General features: G+C 51.2%; 4 protein-coding genes across 4 annotated transcripts; 3 read left to right on the forward strand and 1 right to left on the reverse strand.

Moving 5' to 3' along the window:
- Positions 1 to 90: 90 nt before the first annotated feature.
- Positions 91 to 1,718, forward strand: APUU_10849S (cytochrome P450; the record flags this gene model as incomplete). The annotated part of the gene is made up of 2 exons (XM_041705362.1): positions 91 to 184; positions 244 to 1,718. The coding sequence occupies 2 exons, from the start codon at positions 91 to 93 to the stop codon at positions 1,716 to 1,718; spliced, it is 1,569 nt and encodes a 522-aa protein (XP_041550215.1).
- Positions 1,719 to 2,519: 801 nt separating this feature from the next.
- APUU_10850S (NADPH cytochrome P450 oxidoreductase family protein) lies at positions 2,520 to 4,646 on the forward strand (the record flags this gene model as incomplete). The annotated part of the gene is made up of 1 exon (XM_041705374.1): positions 2,520 to 4,646. One exon carries the CDS (start codon positions 2,520 to 2,522, stop codon positions 4,644 to 4,646), a length of 2,127 nt encoding a protein of 708 aa, XP_041550216.1.
- A 197-nt stretch (positions 4,647 to 4,843) lies between these two features.
- On the reverse strand, positions 4,844 to 9,695 carry APUU_10851A (putative ATP dependent RNA helicase; the record flags this gene model as incomplete). Its single annotated transcript, XM_041705385.1, has 9 exons — positions 4,844 to 5,053; positions 5,150 to 5,480; positions 5,593 to 5,806; positions 5,866 to 6,250; positions 6,309 to 6,450; positions 6,500 to 7,270; positions 7,317 to 8,204; positions 8,272 to 8,902; positions 8,954 to 9,695. 9 exons carry the CDS (start codon positions 9,693 to 9,695, stop codon positions 4,844 to 4,846), a joined length of 4,314 nt encoding a protein of 1,437 aa, XP_041550217.1.
- Positions 9,696 to 9,927: 232 nt separating this feature from the next.
- APUU_10852S (putative translational activator) lies at positions 9,928 to 18,384 on the forward strand (the record flags this gene model as incomplete). The annotated part of the gene is made up of 9 exons (XM_041705396.1): positions 9,928 to 10,048; positions 10,118 to 12,862; positions 12,911 to 13,105; positions 13,159 to 16,983; positions 17,037 to 17,228; positions 17,281 to 17,436; positions 17,494 to 17,575; positions 17,632 to 17,773; positions 17,830 to 18,384. 9 exons carry the CDS (start codon positions 9,928 to 9,930, stop codon positions 18,382 to 18,384), a joined length of 8,013 nt encoding a protein of 2,670 aa, XP_041550218.1.
- Between the last annotated feature and the right edge of the window lie 122 nt (positions 18,385 to 18,506).

Raw genomic sequence — 18,506 nt, forward strand, 5'->3', positions numbered from 1 at the left:
ATAAGAGGGGTCGACGAGGTCACCATCTTGCGACCAGGAATATTCCCATCTCAGACTCATTCAGACTGAAGAGTAAGTACGTGAGCAAAGATGATTACAGTCACCTACGCTGCTCTTACCGGCCTCCTGGTCCTGGTCTACTTTGTGATATGGCCTGTCTTTGAGTACTTTCGGGACCCCAAGGGTATGCATGCCCCTCTATTTGATCTGTTGATGATGAGCGACTGTTGCTGACAATGATAGGTCTCCGCCGGTACCCTAACATGTCCTTGTTCTCCGGCATGTCGGCGATTCCCTTCATGTTGATGGCCTCTCGCAAGTTCCGCTCGAGGGAACTCCAGGAACTGCACCAAACACACCCTGTCCTTCGCACTGGCCCCAACACTCTCTCCTACGGGGATGTCCGCGCGATCAAGGACATCTATGGCCACAACACCCGCTGTATCAAGGACCCGTCCTACATCGTCTCCGCCGGTTCACATTACCATCTGGCGGATGTGATCGACCGGCCTGACCACTCTCGCAAGCGCAAGGTCCTGTCATCTGCGTATGCACTGAAGAACCTCGAGACATGGGAGCACAAGGTTAGCGACAAGATCGCCCGCCTGGTCAAGCACTTTGACAGCATCTGTACCGCCCCTCTTCCTGCTGGTCAGGAGAAGCCCGACCCCGCCGACCTCACCGTCGACTTCCGGGCGTGGACGAACTTCTTCAGTCTCGACGCCATCGTGGATATCGGTCTCAGCGAGAAACTCAGCTTCCTAGACCAGGGCAACGACATGTGCACAGCCGAACGCAAGGACGGCACAACATACAGAACATCCCTCCGCGAAGCTCTCTACCCAAACGCAAGAAAGCAATCTCTCATCATCTGGAACTACGGATGGTACCCCATCATCAACAAGTGGGTGAACATTATCCCCTACTTTGCCAAGATGCAAAAGTCTGGCGACACATGGGAAGACATCGTCTGGCACCACGCCATGCAGCGGCGCCGGCGCTACGAAGCCGGCGAAAAGCTCGACGACTTCTTCTCCGCGCTGATGGACGACAAAGCCGGCAAACCGCACGAACTGGAATGGGGCGAGGTCTCCGCCGAAATCAACATCATGATGAACGCGGGCTCCGTAACAACCGCCATCGCAATCACAAACGTTATGTACCAGCTGTTGAAAAACCCGCAGACGCTCGAGAAACTCCGCGAGGAAATCGACTCAGTCTACGACTCCGAGGACGAGGTCGTCGCCTCCTACGATAAAGTAAAACACCTGCCCTACCTCCGCGCCTGTCTCGACGAGTCCCTCCGGATCTTCCCCCCAACCTCCCACGGCCTCCCTCGCGAAACACCACCTGAGGGATTGGAAATCCTCGGCCAGTGGGTCCCCGGAAACACATCCGTCAGTATGTCTGCGTACGTCGCGCACAGAGATGAGAGAGCTTTCCCACAGGCACACCTGTACAAGCCTGAGCGGTGGCTCGGCGAGGAAGGAAAGGCGCTGGGGCCATACTTTGTTGCATTCAGCGCAGGCGCTCGATCGTGCATTGGTCGGAACATCTCGTACCTGGAGCAAACAGTTATTCTTGCGACGCTCGTGCGGAGGTATGAGTTTGCGCTGCCGGATAAAGACTGGGAGCTGCAGAGGGAGGAGACGATGAATTTGATCTTGGGTGGTATGCCTGTTAAGGTCTGGCGGAGGGAGCTTGAGGTTGATGCTTAAAACAGTCTCCATTAGATTAGACTTCTTTGTTTCTTTCTTTTTTACTTCTTGTTATTTATCCTTTTTTCTTGATTGTGATGTTTTGAGATGAGGAAATGATGGGATTAGCATTTTGGATTGTCTGCGCCTTTAGCGGGATTAGTTGAGTGAAAGTATACTTTAACTATGCAAAATTAACTAGAGTGAGGTGTTCCTGAAGTTTGGCTATATTCGTATGTAGTACTTTCGTAAGGTTTGTCGGGTTGCGTGGTTGCCTTTCCGTATAGAGACTTGGGAATGGTAGCATCATGAATGATAACAACACATTCCTCCACGCTCTCATTAGTGTGAGATGCACTCATATAATGCACTTCTATCTGTCATACAACTGTAACTTCGATTTTGTGCTTTCCCCCTTAGGAAGCATAGACGGTAGTTGCCCGTAATTTAGCGGCTTATTGCCACCAGCGTGGGATACAGGTGGTACTTTGTTCCTACACCGTGGAGATGCAACGGGCCGACGTCACAGATCCCTGTGAAACTGTTCACCTGAAATTGCGGGGGAGATGCTGGGCCCCAGATGGTGACGGTCTGCGCTGTAGTCGAGTCATGGAGGCGAGCGGGCTAAATTTCCTCACTCACAGTCCCCCCGCGTTCAGAACGGGAAATATTCCCCATCTCCAATGCCCCTCCGCCTCATCTGAGAGACTCTCTATGGAGATTTCTCCAGAATAGAAAAAACAAACGCCGGCCAGCGGGTATAAGTATGTATGCCTCTTCCATAACCTCTGGTCGATCAAACGCACAGCTTCGCCAGCCAAAATGGCCTCCCTAGTCACCCTCCAGACCCAACCTAACACAGCCGACTACGTCGCTCTCACCTTTCTTTCTCTCGTGGGGGCTACGTTCTTATCTCGTGGCATTATTTGGGACAGACCTGACCCGTACAAACATCTTCTATATGAGAGACCACAGCTCAAATATGCCAACGGCGCGGGTGCAAAGGCCGAGCAACAGACGAGAAACATTGCTCGTCGACTTGAGGAGACAAACTCGCCCATTGTCGTCTTCTGGGGCTCGCAGTCCGGAACAGCCGAGTCCTTTGCCCACAGACTCGCCCGGGAGATTACCCTGAGGTTTGGGCAGAGCACCCTCACAGCCGATCTCAGCGACTACGACCCTGCGTCGATTACTGAGATCCCGTCCTCGAAGCTGGCCATCTTCATCCTCTCGACGTATGGCGAGGGTGACCCGGCAGATAACACAATTGAGTTCTGGGATTGGCTCAACAGCAATGACCGGAATGAGGAGAAGAAGCAGAAACTATTTTCGGGGTTGAGGTACTTTGCTTTTGGCCTGGGGAACTCCAACTACAAGTTCTACAACCGGATTATTGACCGTGTCGTTGAGGTTCTTGATGAGCACGGTGCCAATGCACTTCTCCCTGTGTCGAAAGCGAATGATGCCAACGGGGGAACGCAGGAAGACTTTATCTCATGGAAGGAGTCTGTTTTTGCTTTCTTCCGTGAGTCTTTGGGTTTCACGCAGTCTGAGCTCGTTTACCAACCTACCCTTACCATCAAGCCTGATGAAACCATCGAGGCATCTGCTCTTCACCGCGGCGAGCCTCGTCACTCGCCGAGCCCTGTTGCTATTCCCATCACGGAGATTAGACAGCTGTTCGAGCCTACCTCAGATAGACACTGCCTGCATCTCGATTTGGATATCTCGTCCACCCCCGACGTGGTCTACAAGACTGGAGACCACCTCGCTGTTTGGCCGTCGAACCCAGACGAAGAGGTCGACCTGCTTCTTCAGATGCTGGGCCGTACCAGTGAGGCAGACACACCTATCTCCATCTCCGGTATCGAGGGCGCAGAAGAGGACACTGCGAAGAAGGTGCCCTCTCCAACAACCCTTCTCGTCCTCCTCCGTCACTACCTCGAAATCACCGCCCAGATCCCACGAGACATCCTTTCCACGCTTGCCCCCTTCGCCCCAACAGAAGAGGCAAAGTCCTTCCTTACAACCCTAGCAAACGACAAGGAGGCGTACGCCAACTTCACAAGACGAACCCATCTCACACTTGCGCGAGTACTCGCCGCCTCATCCGGCAACCAGCAATGGGCCGATCTCCCCGTCTCATACATCCTCGAAACCCTCCCATCACTACAACCCCGCTACTACTCCATCTCCAGTAGTAGCGTTGTCTCCCCACGTAAAATCTCACTCACCGTCCTCGTCCTCTCCACCCCACTAGCCGAGAACACCGCTGTCTCAATACCAGGCCTCACATCAACATACCTCCTCTCCCTCGCCGACACTCCACAGACAAACCAAAACACCATTCCCCCAACGTACACAAACACCCTCCTCCCACTCACAGACGCCAATGAAGCCAGCGGCAGCAACAGCAGCGGACCACGAAGAAAAATCCTCGCCAACCTGCGCCGCTCAACATTCAAGCTCCCGCGCCTACAAACAGCGCCCCTAATCCTAGTCGCCGCAGGCACAGGCCTAGCCCCCTTCCGCGCCTTCCTACACGAGCGGCGCCAGCTCCTTAAAATCGGCCGCGACGTCGGCAACATGCTCCTCTTCTTCGGCTGTCGCCGCCCAGATGAAGACTTCATCTACAAGGCTGAGCTTGAAGAGATGCAGGCTGCATTCGGGAGCCAGTTAAAAATCATTACGGCGTTCTCGCGTGATCCGGGCTCCGAGAGGAAGTATGTCCAGGATTGCGTTGTTGAACAGAAGAGTGATGTTTGTGAGATTCTGGTTGAGCAGAGGGGGAATCTTTATATCTGTGGACGGGCCGGGATGGCGAGGGAGGTTGAGAAGAGGGTTACGGCTTTCCTTGGGAGTGAGAGGGGATGGAGCGAGAAGGAGACTGAGGAGTGGGTTAGGGGTATAAAAAGGAGGAATAAGTGGCAGGAGGATGTTTGGGGATGATCATCTCTTAACTTATTCATATTTTTGGCAGGATTCAGGTCGTTGGTTGTCTGATTTAGGTAGAATGTTTAGATTTTTTTCCCATGTCAATTGATCGTCTTGGCCGAACTAGATCTACATAACAAGTTTTCGAATATTTAAATGTAACTCTTTTTGTCTGGGTCTACTCTATTTTACTCAAAGCTGCTGGCTATCTACTACCTCGCATCTCTATTCTGGAATATCCCCTGCCATATCTCCATCCACTGCTTCTGCTTGTATGATAACGGTTGCTGCGGATCCCGGAACAAAGCAGCTAAGATCTCTCTCACCCGGGTCGAGAGCACCTTAATCGCAAGCATGGACTTCCAATCTCTGATCGAGAACCGGATCCGGTTGGTGTCGATCGAGAGGACACCAGCATACATCTATCAATCGTCAGAACATACACATCCCGGAGGACCGAGCAGGTAAAATAGCCCGGGTAAATAGGATAATAACATATTAAATAAAGCAGCACTTACCTTAAAATCATTCTCTCCACAAAGCACCGCCACAGCCCAGTCCTCCACAACGCTCGTCTCAAACGCATTATAATTGCGGTTCCGGCCTTGCATGATATGGTAGTAGCTCAGGTACTTGACGACACTCGGATCCGAGCCCTTGTTGACAGATGTCGGGTGTAGCGTGACGGCTTGATTATTCGCGATGTTACGCCATCCTTTGCCCTCGCGGGTTAGGAGCTTGGGGTAGAAGCTCCATGCGATGACAGATTGGATCAGGGTGTCGTTTGTGCTGTTTGTGTCATGGGTGGGTGGGGTGGTGAAGAAGTGGCGTTGGCGGGTGGAGCGGGCTCTATTTCCTTGTTAGTGTACTGTATCTCTTTCTGTCTTTCTTTTCTTGATCAAGAAGGAGTGGATAGGTAATTTTAGAATTGGAGTTGGAAGGAGGCGGGGTGGGTACGGACCGGTTGAGGGACGATTTCTGATTTGCGTCGAGGTTGATTAGGCCTGCATCGGCGATGGAGACCATGAGCTGGAGTTTGACGTCTTCGATATTTAGTAGCGTCTGAGGCGAGAGGAAGTTCTTCCGGCAGAATGCATATTCATTTGACCCGGGCGTGCCTCGTGTGCGTTTCCAAGCGCAATATGCGTTGTATACAGTTAGTAAATCCGAGTCACCTGTTCAGCGTTGTTAATATTCCCTTTTCTTCTTGCCTGACAGCTTCGGAGAGATTTACCTCGTCGGAATGAAAGCCTGACTGCATCCTTTTGGGTGTTCGAGCCCATTGTGTTCACGAATGGCGACTTGCATGACAGAATAGCAGCTATACTGATCGTCGCATCTAGACACTTGAAGAACGCACCATGGACGATGAGTTTACCCAAAAACACATCCAACGGGAGCTTGGCGAGCTGCAGTCCTAGCGGGGTAAGGTTTTCCGTGGACGTCAGAGCCTTCACCTCTTTCAAAGCGTCGATCGCCCGCCGAATGTTCTTTGAGGATGGCGGGTCAACTGCTTCTAGCAGAGTTGGTTCAACCTCCCCGAGCTTGCAGATCTTCACTCGCAATACCAAGTCTTGGAGAGAAAGTCGGAGCATCTCCGGGGTTTGTTGCTCGGCCAGCTGAACAGACAGTTAGCAGTTTTTTCCTTGTGGCGTAGAGTCGGAGTTGAGAACATACTAGTTTGTCATGTCGGTGTTTCGTGAACATATGGAAACAAATGCCCTTTTGCACACGACCAGCTCGACCGCGTCGCTGTTTTGCGTTGGCTCGCGAGATGAACGCCTCCACTAGTCGGGATAGTTGACGTCGCTCGTCAAACCTGCTCTAGTTAGCGTCATATCAATGTCTGTCCTAGATAAGCTACGCACCGCATAGTCTTCTCCTTGCCCGCATCAATGACAGCCGTGATATCAGGGATTGTGATACCAGTCTCTGCAATATTGGTGGCAATAACTATCTTCCGCATGCCCTCAGGCGGCACCACGAACGCCTTCTCTTGATCTTCGCTGGCAATTGACGAGTGAAGAGCGTGTATAATCCATCTACGTTGAAATACCGGGTCTGATAAAAGCTCATCATTCAACCGACGGATTTCCGCCATACCTGGAAGAAACACTAGGATGGCTTTGCTGTAGTACTCCATTTCTGGGCTCGTTGCGAGCTTCATCAGCAGTCTCTTGATTAGCTGGTAGTCGAGTCGATATTCGTCGAAATTTAGAACCGCTTCTCGTGTTTGTTTGGAATATCTTTCCAGCGTCGCTGCCATTCCAGTAGTTTCTCCCTGGCTTGCTTCCACCTCGTCTTCATCTTCATCATCGGCAACGTTTGGCTCGTTCTCGGATAGTCGATACTGTGTTAGCTCGACTGCATCCTCTAGGAACTTGGTTTCCACGGGGAATGTCCGGCCAGGGATATTCAATACGGGGACACCGCCGAGATATTTTGCGAAGCGGTTGGACTCAAGGGTGGCAGACATGAGAATCAGCTTTAGATCTGGTCGTCTCTGCATTAATCGCCGGAGGACAATGAGGAGGAAGTCACTGTCAATTGAACGCTCGTGTACCTCATCCAATACAACGTGAGTAATGTCTTGGAAGTCGTCCGGGCGTTCCAACATCCGTACCACAACTCCCGTCGTCCTATTTCTATCAGTTCAACTATTCCAATATAGAGGGTGCGACATACGCGAATACCAGCCTTGTCGACTGACTGACTTTACTCTCTAGCCTGACAGCAAAACCGAGTAAAGAGCGAGAGGTTCCAATGTCGTTTTTACTTTCCCCCAATTCCTCGCTTACTCTGCGCGCGAGCGAAATGGCGGAGATACGTCGTGGTTCGGTGACGTAAATTTTGCATGGACGTCCTGACTGCATCTCGTGCTCCAGGATAAATGAGGGTATCTGAGTACTTTTACCACTTCCGGTTTCACTGCAGATGATGAGAGCCCGGTGAGTATCAAGCATGCCGAGGATTTCGTCTTTGAACTCCCAAATCGGGAGATTCATTCGACCTTGAACCATGTGTTGGAAGGAAGGAGTGGATGACTTCTCCATCCAGATTCGGGGCAACTGATCATTGGTCCCTGGTACCTCTTTTGTGCCCGCCTTTACCGGCGACCGAGTCCTTGGTGTTCCATTTCTTTTGCGGAAGTTATCAGAAAGTACAATATCGTCTTCGAAGGCGCCATGGTTCTCCTGTATCAGCTTCCTCAGGTCTTTTACGACCTGTTTGTCGGCTTCGTCCTCTTGCACCTTCTTCGCATTCGCGAATTCTGTCCAAAGATCTCTCCACGCAGCGGGAAGACGCATATAGGCCTTTCCTTCTTTTGAATTCTGGGGAAAGAGGATAAAAAGAGCAAAGGTGGATACGTATGCCTCGGCCTGCTGTGAAGTGGGCGTGGCTATTTTATCCATAGAGACGAAGGTAGCATATGAGCTAGACTTGTGGGTGACTGCTTCTTGGGAAAATGGAGACGGCATCTCCTGTGGTTTTGGCCACCTCACCTCAAGCGCCATTCGATTCGAATGAGATGATGATGAGATGTCCTTGTAAGTGACTTTGCACCCAGAGTCTCTGGTAATATTTAATGTGAGTTACGGTTGTTATTAAATAGGGTATTTGGAAAGCAAGTGTAGCATACCGTGCCTTGCACGCCTCTTCTAAGACACGGCGAGGGCTGAGACCCGTCCACTTGCCAAAGTCCTGGATCGCGATGGAAGCCTTGTTCAGCTCTTCTGTGATTACACCCAGCTCTAGGGTCGGTTCTTCTTCGGTCTGGAACATGTCTCCTAGAAGGTCACCGGCCTCACCATCCTCGAGAATTGGCGCAGCCTCTGGTTCGGGTTCTAGTTCCTTTTGGTCAGTCTGCTCTTTTTCTGTGTCGGCTTCGGCCTGTCGAAATATAGCAGCCTCCTTCCTGAGGTCATCTAGTTTTTCTCTCCAGAGGTACTCTGCCTCTTTGCGATCAAAGAGTACATCGTTTTCTATACTCGAGATCTTGCGCTGGAGTTTCAGGGCTTGAGGATCTTCCACGTTTGCGCCGGCAGACTGGCCCTTCTTGCCTTTCTTGGGTTTATCATAGATCTCAGGTCGTAAATTGTAGAGTCGGGTTTGCAGGTCCAAATACTTCGGAACCAATGTGTCCGGATCAAGAGAGCTATCGGAATCGTACGGGTCAGGTTGAGGAATCGCTTCTTTGAATACCGGCTTGGTCTTGAGTAATTTGTTGCCTGCAGTACTTTTAGGAGTGGATTGTCCTGAAGACTCTCGATCTGATTCAAGTTAGCGTTTTCGCTTCACGCGATGCCGACACCTAGGGTTACCAGAAATCCAAGAAACGTTCTTGTCCACGTCTTTACGCTGGCCGTTTATCTGAGTATACGATGGAAGTTCTTCGGGGTTGCAATGCATTGCAAGCCACTCGAGGGATTCATCCAGATTGCACACAATGTCTCGGTTAGTAATGGCAAAGTTGCCAGCAAAGTACGCCAAAACGTGCTTCAATGCTTCTTCAACCCTGTTCTCAGGGAACCCCAGTTTCAAAAGAGTATCCTTCAAAACCCAGAGTTTCGTGCACAGCTCATCCTCAGGGATTGCTCGCCTATCCCTCACCGCTTGGGGGCTCAGTCCTTGTTCCTCCGCCTCGGCGAGACCAAGTATAGAACCCACGACGTCGGAAGGGAGCCACTCGAGAAGATTCACAGGAACCGCCTGCTGGCGAAGAACCCTCCGCTCAGTCTCCAACTTTCCAGCTTGGCGGATGGCATCACTCTTGCACTTTGCCGCATGTTTCTCAACCAGTATCTGTAGTTCGGCATCCTCCAGGTGCTGTTCTAGTTGCTCCGAGGTGTAATTTTGTAGAGACGGGCCGTCGTTTGAACTCGGAGCAGGCTGATGCGCCTCAGCAGGCGTTGGGCGATCGCTCTCCGACGCCGACTTGGAATCGACTGTCGAGGCTGGCTCTGACGACTCCGCGGGTTTTACTTTGGAGGGGACGGAGACTGTTGCGAAGCCGCGGGCAGGGTTCGCGGCGGGCTTCTTCTTTTTCTTGCTGTTCGGCGGCATAATGCAGCGCTACAGCGCCTTTGATAGCTTTAGCAACTTTGCAAGTTAGTAGTTCCGAAAGAATGAATCAGAATGACTCACTTTGCAAGAAGACTTGCTCGGTGGATGATGCAGGCAGGCGGAAGGCGGCGAAGCTCTTCTTCCCCACACAAAACCACCGAAAACTCTTATGACAGCATCACCACCACGAGCATACGCAGAGAAAGGAACGACATGCTCCCGACCACCTAACATGGACGACTTTCCATGGGATCAGGTGAAATCCGGAGATCTCGAGAGCCTGCGGGTCGAGCTCTTCTCCAGTTCGACTTCGCGCAGAACTCGCGCTCTCAGTGATCTCCGCGAGAAAATCGGTATTGCCCGCCCCTCCTCCGTGACAGCAGCCCAATTCTGACCGTGTGCTTGGTTCTTCGTTCTTACAGGGTCCGATTTACCGGAGAATGCCCGCCAGCCTCTTCTAGAGCTGCTTCTACAGACAATTCCGCGATACATTGACCGAGCGTCTCGTCAAGCCACCCAGCTGTGTCTCCGTTCTCTACTCAAGACACCCATTCCAACCGACGATCTTAAATACTTGGTCACAGAATTACAATCAGAGGCTTCCAAATCTAGCCTTGATGCAGGATCAGTATTAGTTTTACTAGAATGGTGCTCCATATTGCTCCAGATTCTGAAAAGTGACAGCGAAACCCCGCTTTCCGTCGTGTTGGATACAATTACGTTGGATGCACGGGCTCTGGAAACTTGCCTGGCCGCTCACCCTAAACCGGCAGTAAAGCAATCTGCCCTTAGAGTCACCAGGCGTGCCCTGCGCGCGGTATTTTCCGATACTTGGGGCGACGATGCCATCAAACAATCCGTTCAGCGTTTGACTAGCAATGCGACCACCGGACAGAAGAATGCGCCTTTCATTGGCGTGATCTCCGGGGTTTGCGCCCGCCTAACAAACAAGAAGACTGTTCTGGAAGGTGAGAAGAAGGCCATCATAGCCTACTACGTCAAGGAACTTGTTGGGGCTAAGTCGGCACCGCCTGCACATATTGCCACTGGCATGTCCGACTTCTTCGAGTCGTTCGTCATGGAGGGCGATCTGACGTCGGAGCTCCTACCACCTCTCGAAAAGGCAATTTTGCGGTCTCCGGAGGTGGTTTTTGGTGGGCTGGTACCTTCGCTTTTCTCATCTCTCCCGGAAGAAATCGACCTTTCCGAGATATTACATTCTCGGTTGTTGAAGCACTTGCTGTCTAGCATGAAATCGAACAATTCCGCCATTAGACAGGGTGCTTTGCAGTCATTTGAGTCACTCATCTCCAAGTCAAAGACCGAAGGTGTACTTCTCAAGATCACTGGCGAGGTTATTAGTCCATTAAAAACCCAGAAGATCACGAGCCCGGAACAACGTGCCATTTACGCTCAAGCTCTCTCAGCGGTTTCTCCTACATCTGAGATCTCCAGAGATATTGTACAAGGATTTGTACCAGTCTTTTCTCGCGAGTCCAATGAGCCTGCCCTCGAACAGGAGATCAAGGCATTTTCTAAGCACCTTACACATCTCATCCAATCAAAGGTGAAGCTCAGCGACGAAGTTGTTAGTGCCATCGTTAAAGGATCGGCGGAAAAGAAGATCCCATTCCGGAAACTATGGCAGCTCAATATCGGGCAAGCTATCTGGCAAGCTGAACCCACAACCCTGGCAAGCCCTGAGATCGAGCCTTTCGTGACAAAGTTTTTGGCCAAATTGAAGGAAATTTTCAAAGAGGTGTCATCAAACCCATTGCCATCGGCGCAGAGCGGAGCCCTTTTCACAGCCTACGTATACCTTGCGCTCTCTGGGCAATTATCTGCATTAGAGAACTTTGACAAGGCGGCCTGGGAAGACACCGTCGGCCAGTCCATGGTGCTTCAACCAAAGCCATCATTCCTGCTGAATCCCAAGGCTTATTCCAAGTTGGCTTCTCAAGAAGAAGTACAGTGGGCTGTTAGGAGTCTTGTTGCTGTCCCTTCTACGGCGAAGTTTGACGGTGCCGAAGCGCAGGCCAAGGTTGCATGGGGCGAAGCCTTCATTTATGCTATCACAGGGCCCGGAGTTCACTCTGGTTTCCGAAATGAATCTGCTCATGCTTTATCTAGCGTGCATAAGACAAACATAGCTACGATTGGGCGCGTTGTCACAGATGCTCTTTGGACTTGGACTTTGGCTTTAAGGACAGGAGAGAAGGAGTCTGCTCCATTCTCTGCGGGCCCTGAGAGCCAAAGGTTTCTCCATCTGGTTGCAAAAGCAATCTGCCCAGCGACGTCTAGTCCAGAGCCTCCTAATCAGGCTGAAATGAAGGGACAATTGATCAACCTGCTTCTCCTCGCTCGTCCTCAATTGATCACAAATGTTTCTTGGATCGACCTCTGCCTGAGAACAGGAACAGATCCGGGTGACCTTGTTCGCGAATTTCCTGATGATTGCATGAGTCAATTGATTCGCGTGCAAGATGATCCAGTCCAGTCTAAAGTGCCACAGGTCGATGATGCTATATGGGCTGCAGCTGGGGACTTGGCGTTTGTTGCCCCCGATGCTATGGTCCCCAAACTTGTCAACCAGATAAAGGAGGATTTGAACGTTTCACGTGTATCCAATATTACACCTACCGATGCTGCTATTGCCAGAACCCCCGAAGGCACCATGTTTGTAGACGTACTGAGCACAAAGTCGAAGCAAGCCTTTGATAAAAACACTAAGGACTATGATATCCTCAAGTGGGAGGAGGAGATGCGAGCACACTTGGCTCAGAAAAAGGGCGAAAAGCCAAAGAAACTTACTGCAGACGAGCAAGGCAAGGTTAAAGCTCAGCTCGCAAAGGAAGCAAAAATCCGCAAAGATGTTTTGCGTGAAGTGAAAAGAATCGAACGAGGCTGCGGAATCATCCAGGGTCTTGCTGCCGGGCCTGCCGTTGACGCAGACGATTGGATCAACCCAGCAGTCGCCTCGTTATTGGCTCTTTCAAAAGCAGGAGCAGGCTTATTCTCGGGTGATGTGGTTTCGAAAGCCTATATCAAGTGTTCTGACAAGTTGTCGACGCGCCTTGGCCCTCTACGACCATTTGTGGGTGTTGCGACGCTTCGGGCTATAGGCAAGGGCTCCTTGCCTGCGGAGATGGAAGTGGAGCCCCTTGGACGTAAGTTATGTTGATCCATTTTGTGTACGCACACTAACAATCTTATAGAACTAATAACAAGAATCCTCTATCGATTGCGCTTTGCATCCGAACAGCGCCCCCTTGATAACTCTTCTCTGGCTTACGCACTGCCACTCTTATTCACAATCCTCGTCCAAAACGGCGTTGATGAAGAAAAGGGTGATGTGGAGGGTGAGCAGGTTCTGCTTGCTCTTGAAATCTTGTCTTTCCACTCAAGCTCATGTTGGTCACCATCCCATCAATACCGAAAATGCACATCTAACTTCAGTATTTAGTCACCGACAATCGTCTCCCCCGAGTAGAGGTTCTTGACCAGTTGATCACATCTATGCTGAAGTATACTCAACACTACAAGCTTATTAAAGACAGCCTGTTCGATGTTAGCAGATGCATCGCACCGAATATCAGTGAAAAGGAGTTAAACGTACTCCTCAAAGGCACTATCGTCTCGGATTCGTCTGTGCGGTTATCAGTCCTGCAAGCCATCGAGGCTGAGATTGATCTAACTGATCTGGACTTTTCCGAACACATCTGGCTCGAATGCCACGATTATGTAGAAGAAAACGCAGAAGTTGCCGAGAACATCTGGGAAGAGAATGCCCTGGAAGTTGACGAGAGTGCCTACGAAAAGCTTATTCCCTACCTCAACTCCCAGGACCCGAATCTCCGAGGAGCCGCTGCACGGGCGTTAGCCCATGCAATTGAATCGAACCAATTGGTGTTCGGGGACATTGTATCCCAACTCCAGTCAAAGTACGAATTCGAGATCCGACCCAAGGAGCCAGAGAAGGACAAGTATGGGATGCCCAAGAAGGCCGAGGTAGCAGACCATTGGGAACCACGTAGCGGCATTGCTCTTGCCTTTGAAGCCATGCAAAATTCCTTCGAAGGGGAGCAAATTGTCTCATTCCTCCGGTTCTTGATTGAAAGAGGCCCTCTTATTGACAAGAGCGGTGTGGTAAGGGATCAGATGGCCAACAGCGGAAAGGCCGTCATTGCCACACGTGGTCAAGAGAAGGTGGAAGAACTGATGAAGCTTCTGGAGACAACGCTAGAGACTTCGGACAAGGGTAGCGAGACATCTGATCTTCTTAACGAAGCAGTTGTTGTTCTTTACGGATCTCTGGCACAACATCTCAAGTCCGATGACCCTCGCTTGCAAACAGTTGTCACGAGGCTTCTCGCCACCCTTCCTACACCATCCGAGTCTGTCCAGTCTGCTGTTTCTGAGTGTCTCCCACCTTTGATCCGACTCGCTGGGCCTAAGAGCGGACAGTATGCCCAAGAAATGCTTGACCAGATTCTGCAAACGAAGCAATATGCCACTCAACGTGGTGCGGCCTATGGGTTGGCAGGAATAGTGAAGGGCCGGGGAATTTCCACCCTGCGCGAGTTCCGAGTCATGCCCCATCTCCAGGATGCCGCGGAGAACAAGAAAGAGCCGCACCAGAGACAGGGTGCTCTGTTAGCGTACGAGTTGTTTGCAATGATACTTGGGCGAACGTTCGAACCCTACGTTATTCAAGTCGTCCCACAGCTTCTTGCTAGCTTCGGAGATCCAAACGCAGATGTTCGCGATGCGTGTCTATACACAGCAAAGGCCTGTTTCTCGAATCTCAGCTCTTACGGCGTCAAGCAAATCCTTCCCACACTTCTCGATGGTCTCGATGATACGCAGTGGCGTAGCCAAAAGGGAGCCTGTGACTTGCTAGGAGCAATGGCCTATTTAGACCCTCAACAGCTGGCTGTAAGCCTGCCTGAAATAATTCCTCCGCTAACTGTGGTGTTGAACGATACCCATAAGGAGGTACGCAATGCTGCCAACCGCAGTCTTCAACGGTTCGGAGAAGTTATCAGCAACCCCGAAGTGAAGTCGCTGGTTAATGTGCTTCTGAAGGCACTGAGTGATCCCACCAAATTCACGGATGAGGCACTCGATGCCCTTATCAAGGTTTCATTTGTCCATTATCTGGATGCTCCATCCCTGGCTCTGGTTGTTCGCATTCTTGAACGTGGTTTGGGCGATAGGTCAGCGACAAAGAGAAAATCTGCTCAGATTATCGGCAGCTTGGCTCACCTTACTGAACGTAAGGACCTTATTACTCACCTGCCTATCATTGTTTCCGGTCTTAACCTGGCTATTGTCGACCCTGTGCCTACGACTCGCGCCACAGCATCAAAGGCTCTTGGTTCGCTAATTGAGAAACTTGGAGAGGATGCTCTTCCCGATCTCATCCCCAACCTTATGTCTACGCTCAAGTCGGACACCGGAGCTGGCGACCGCTTGGGATCTGCTCAAGCTCTATCGGAGGTTCTGGCGGGTCTGGGCACCACCAGGCTCGAGGAGACGCTACCAACTATTCTGCAAAACGTCAGCAGTTCCAAGGCCACTGTCCGCGAAGGTTTCATGACTCTCTTTATTTTCTTGCCTGCCTGCTTTGGAAACAGCTTCGCATCGTATCTTTCCAGAATTATCCCGCCTATCCTGGCTGGTTTGGCTGATGATGTTGATTCGATTCGTGAGACTTCGCTCCGCGCAGGTCGCTTGCTGGTCAAGAACTTCTCTTCTAAGGCCATTGATCTCCTTCTTCCTGAGCTTGAGCGCGGTCTTGCCGATGATAGTTACCGTATCAGGTTGAGCTCCGTTGAGTTGGTCGGTGATCTACTCTTCAGTATCACGGGTATCTCGGGCAAGACCGAGGCCGAAGAAGAAGAGGAAGAAGCTGCACAGGCTGGACAGTCGTTGCTCGAAGTTCTTGGAGAGGAGAGGAGGGACAAGGTCTTATCCTCCTTGTTCATCTGCCGTTGCGATACTTCTGGTCTGGTCAAGACTGCGGCTATGGGTGTCTGGAAGTCGCTTGTCGCGTCTCCAAGAACACTTAAGGATATGGTTCCCACCTTGTCACAGCTCATCATTCGGCGCCTTGGCTCTTCCAATATGGAACACAAGGTTATTGCCAGCAATGCCCTGGGAGATCTTATCAAGAAAGCTGGAGAGTCTGTCCTCGCGACTTTGCTGCCTTCTCTCGAGGATGGCCTCCAAACCTCACCAGACGTGGATGTCAAGCAAGGTATCTGTATCGCGCTCAAGGAAATCATCACCTCTTCCTCACCAGATGCCCTTGAGGATTATGAAAAGATTCTCATTTCCATTGTTCGGGTGGCACTGGTTGATCACGATGAAGATGTCCGAGAAGCAGCAGCCGATGCCTTCGATTCCCTGCAGCAAATCCTGGGCAAGAGGGCCGTGGACCAGGTTCTACCCCATCTCCTTCTCTTGTTGAGAAATGACGAAGACGCGGAGCAAGCACTGTCGGCATTATTGACCCTCCTCACGGAGCAAACACGCGCTAACATTATCCTACCAAATCTCATCCCGACTCTACTTACATCTCCCGTTTCAACGTTTAACGCCAGAGCTCTGGCGTCTCTAGCGGAAGTCGCAAGTTCTGCAATGGCTCGCCGCCTGCCCACTATTCTGAACACGCTGTTGGATAACATCATCTCGTGCAAGGACGATGAGCAGCGCGAAGAGCTCGATAACGCATTCAGCACCATTTTGGTTTCCGTGGACGAGTTCGATGGCCTTAATGTTATGATGAGCGTGATGTTGGCCATGATCAAGCACGACGATGAGCGTCGTCGTACCTATGCCGCCGATCATCTCAAGAAGTTCTTCTCCGATGCCGACGTTGATTTCTCCAGATACTACCAGGACCTCATTCGTGTCTTGTTGATTTCATTCGATGACACTGACAAGGGTGTTGTCAAAGCTGCCTGGGGGGCCCTTAGCGGACTTACTTCACATCTGCGCAAGGAAGAAATGGAGGTTTTGGCCGTACCCACTAGACAAATTCTCAAGGGCGTTGGAGTTCCTGGAGCCGACCTCCCCGGTTTTAGCCTGCCGAAGGGCATCACTGCCATTCTGCCGATCTTCCTGCAGGGACTTCTGAACGGTAGTATCGAACAGCGTACTCAATCCTCTCTTGCGATTGCGGATCTTATCGACCGTACAGCAGCGGATTCATTGAAGCCATTTGTAACTCAAATCACTGGTCCACTCATCCGTGTCGTGTCTGAGCGCTCAGTGGATCTCAAATGTAGGCGATTACACCCCCTAATATACGCTTACTGAAGCTAACGAACTTATCAGGTGCTATCTTCTACACGCTCAATAAACTTCTGCAAAAGATCCCTCTGGCCGTCAAGCCCTTCCTGCCGCAGCTTCAAAGAACGTTTGCTCGTGGTTTGGCCGACCAGACTAGCGAGACTTTGCGCAACAGGGCTGCCAAGGGTCTTGGAATCCTCATCACCCTGACACCACGGATTGACCCACTGATTGCAGGTACGAAGCAGTTACCACATTTCCGATGTATAAGAAGCTAATGACAATTTAGAACTTATTACGGGCACCAAGACTGCCGACGTTGGGGTGCGTAATGCAATGATGAAGGCTCTACAAGAGGTAGTAGGCAAGGCTGGCGCAAACATGAGCGAGGCTTCCAAGAATTCCCTTCTTGCTCTGATCGACGATGATGCCAGCGACCAGACAGGTATGTCTTTGCATGTGTTATTGAAAATTGAGGTTGAAGTCAACTAACTTTCTGCAGATGCCGTGGCCATCACAAATGCGAAGTTACTTGGGTCACTCGCCAGGGTTCTTCCTCCAGCTACTGCTGGACCACTTATCAAGTATGCTCGGAGCCCACCCCGTATCAGTTGGCCAGGACTAATCTGCCGTTACACAGGAGCCGTGTCCTCACGACAAATTTCTCACACGCGTCAATTCTAGGATTGAACGCTCTACTTGTTGAATCTCCGTCGTCTCTGACTGATCAGTTCGCAGCGGAGACCCAGAATTTGATCTGCCAGGGCGTGACGCATAAGGATGTAAGCAATCCCTACAATGATATTGTCTACGTCAGGATCGGGCTAATAGAAAACAGCCCTTTATCTCCGACAACTGTGTACTTGCCGCTGGAAAGTACCTCCTACTTGAGGAGCAACATAGTTTCGAAAGCAACAAGGCTATTTTCGAGGCGTTGGCACCCTGCATTCAGCCAGGCACACCATCCGACACCCGACGACTGGCGCTTGTAGTGATCCGAACAGTCGGTCGACTTCACCCAGAGCTGGCACGTCCTCATTTGGCACTTCTTGCACCAGCAATATTTGCAGGCGTTCGCGATATGGTTATCCCCGTCAAGCTGGCTGCAGAAGCCGCCTTCCTATCCATATTCTCCGTCGTGGACTCGGACACTGCGGTCTTCGACAAGTACATGGCTGGACCGGGTGCAGAACTGCCACCTGGGCCCAAGCGCAGTATGTCTGATTACTTCAAGCGAGTTGCGCTCCGCCTTGCGACGCAGGCACGTGAAAGAAGGGAGGCCGAAGGTGGACAGGGCGGCCTTGGTCTATCCAACGACGAAATGGACGATGAGAAGGAGCTGTGGAGCATTGGAAAGGTCGAGTTCGAGGAGGGTTCGTTTGGGGACGAGTGATGATTTTCAATTATGCTTGACCTACGATTTTTATGCGTTATAGATAGATCTATACCCTTCTGTTCCGGGGAAGTCTATATCAAAAAATAAAGCCGTTGACCCTTATCTTTCCTGATAAGCTT

This window comes from Aspergillus puulaauensis, chromosome 1, assembly GCF_016861865.1.
Source record: "Aspergillus puulaauensis MK2 DNA, chromosome 1, nearly complete sequence".
Taxonomy (NCBI): Eukaryota; Fungi; Ascomycota; class Eurotiomycetes; order Eurotiales; family Aspergillaceae; genus Aspergillus; species Aspergillus puulaauensis.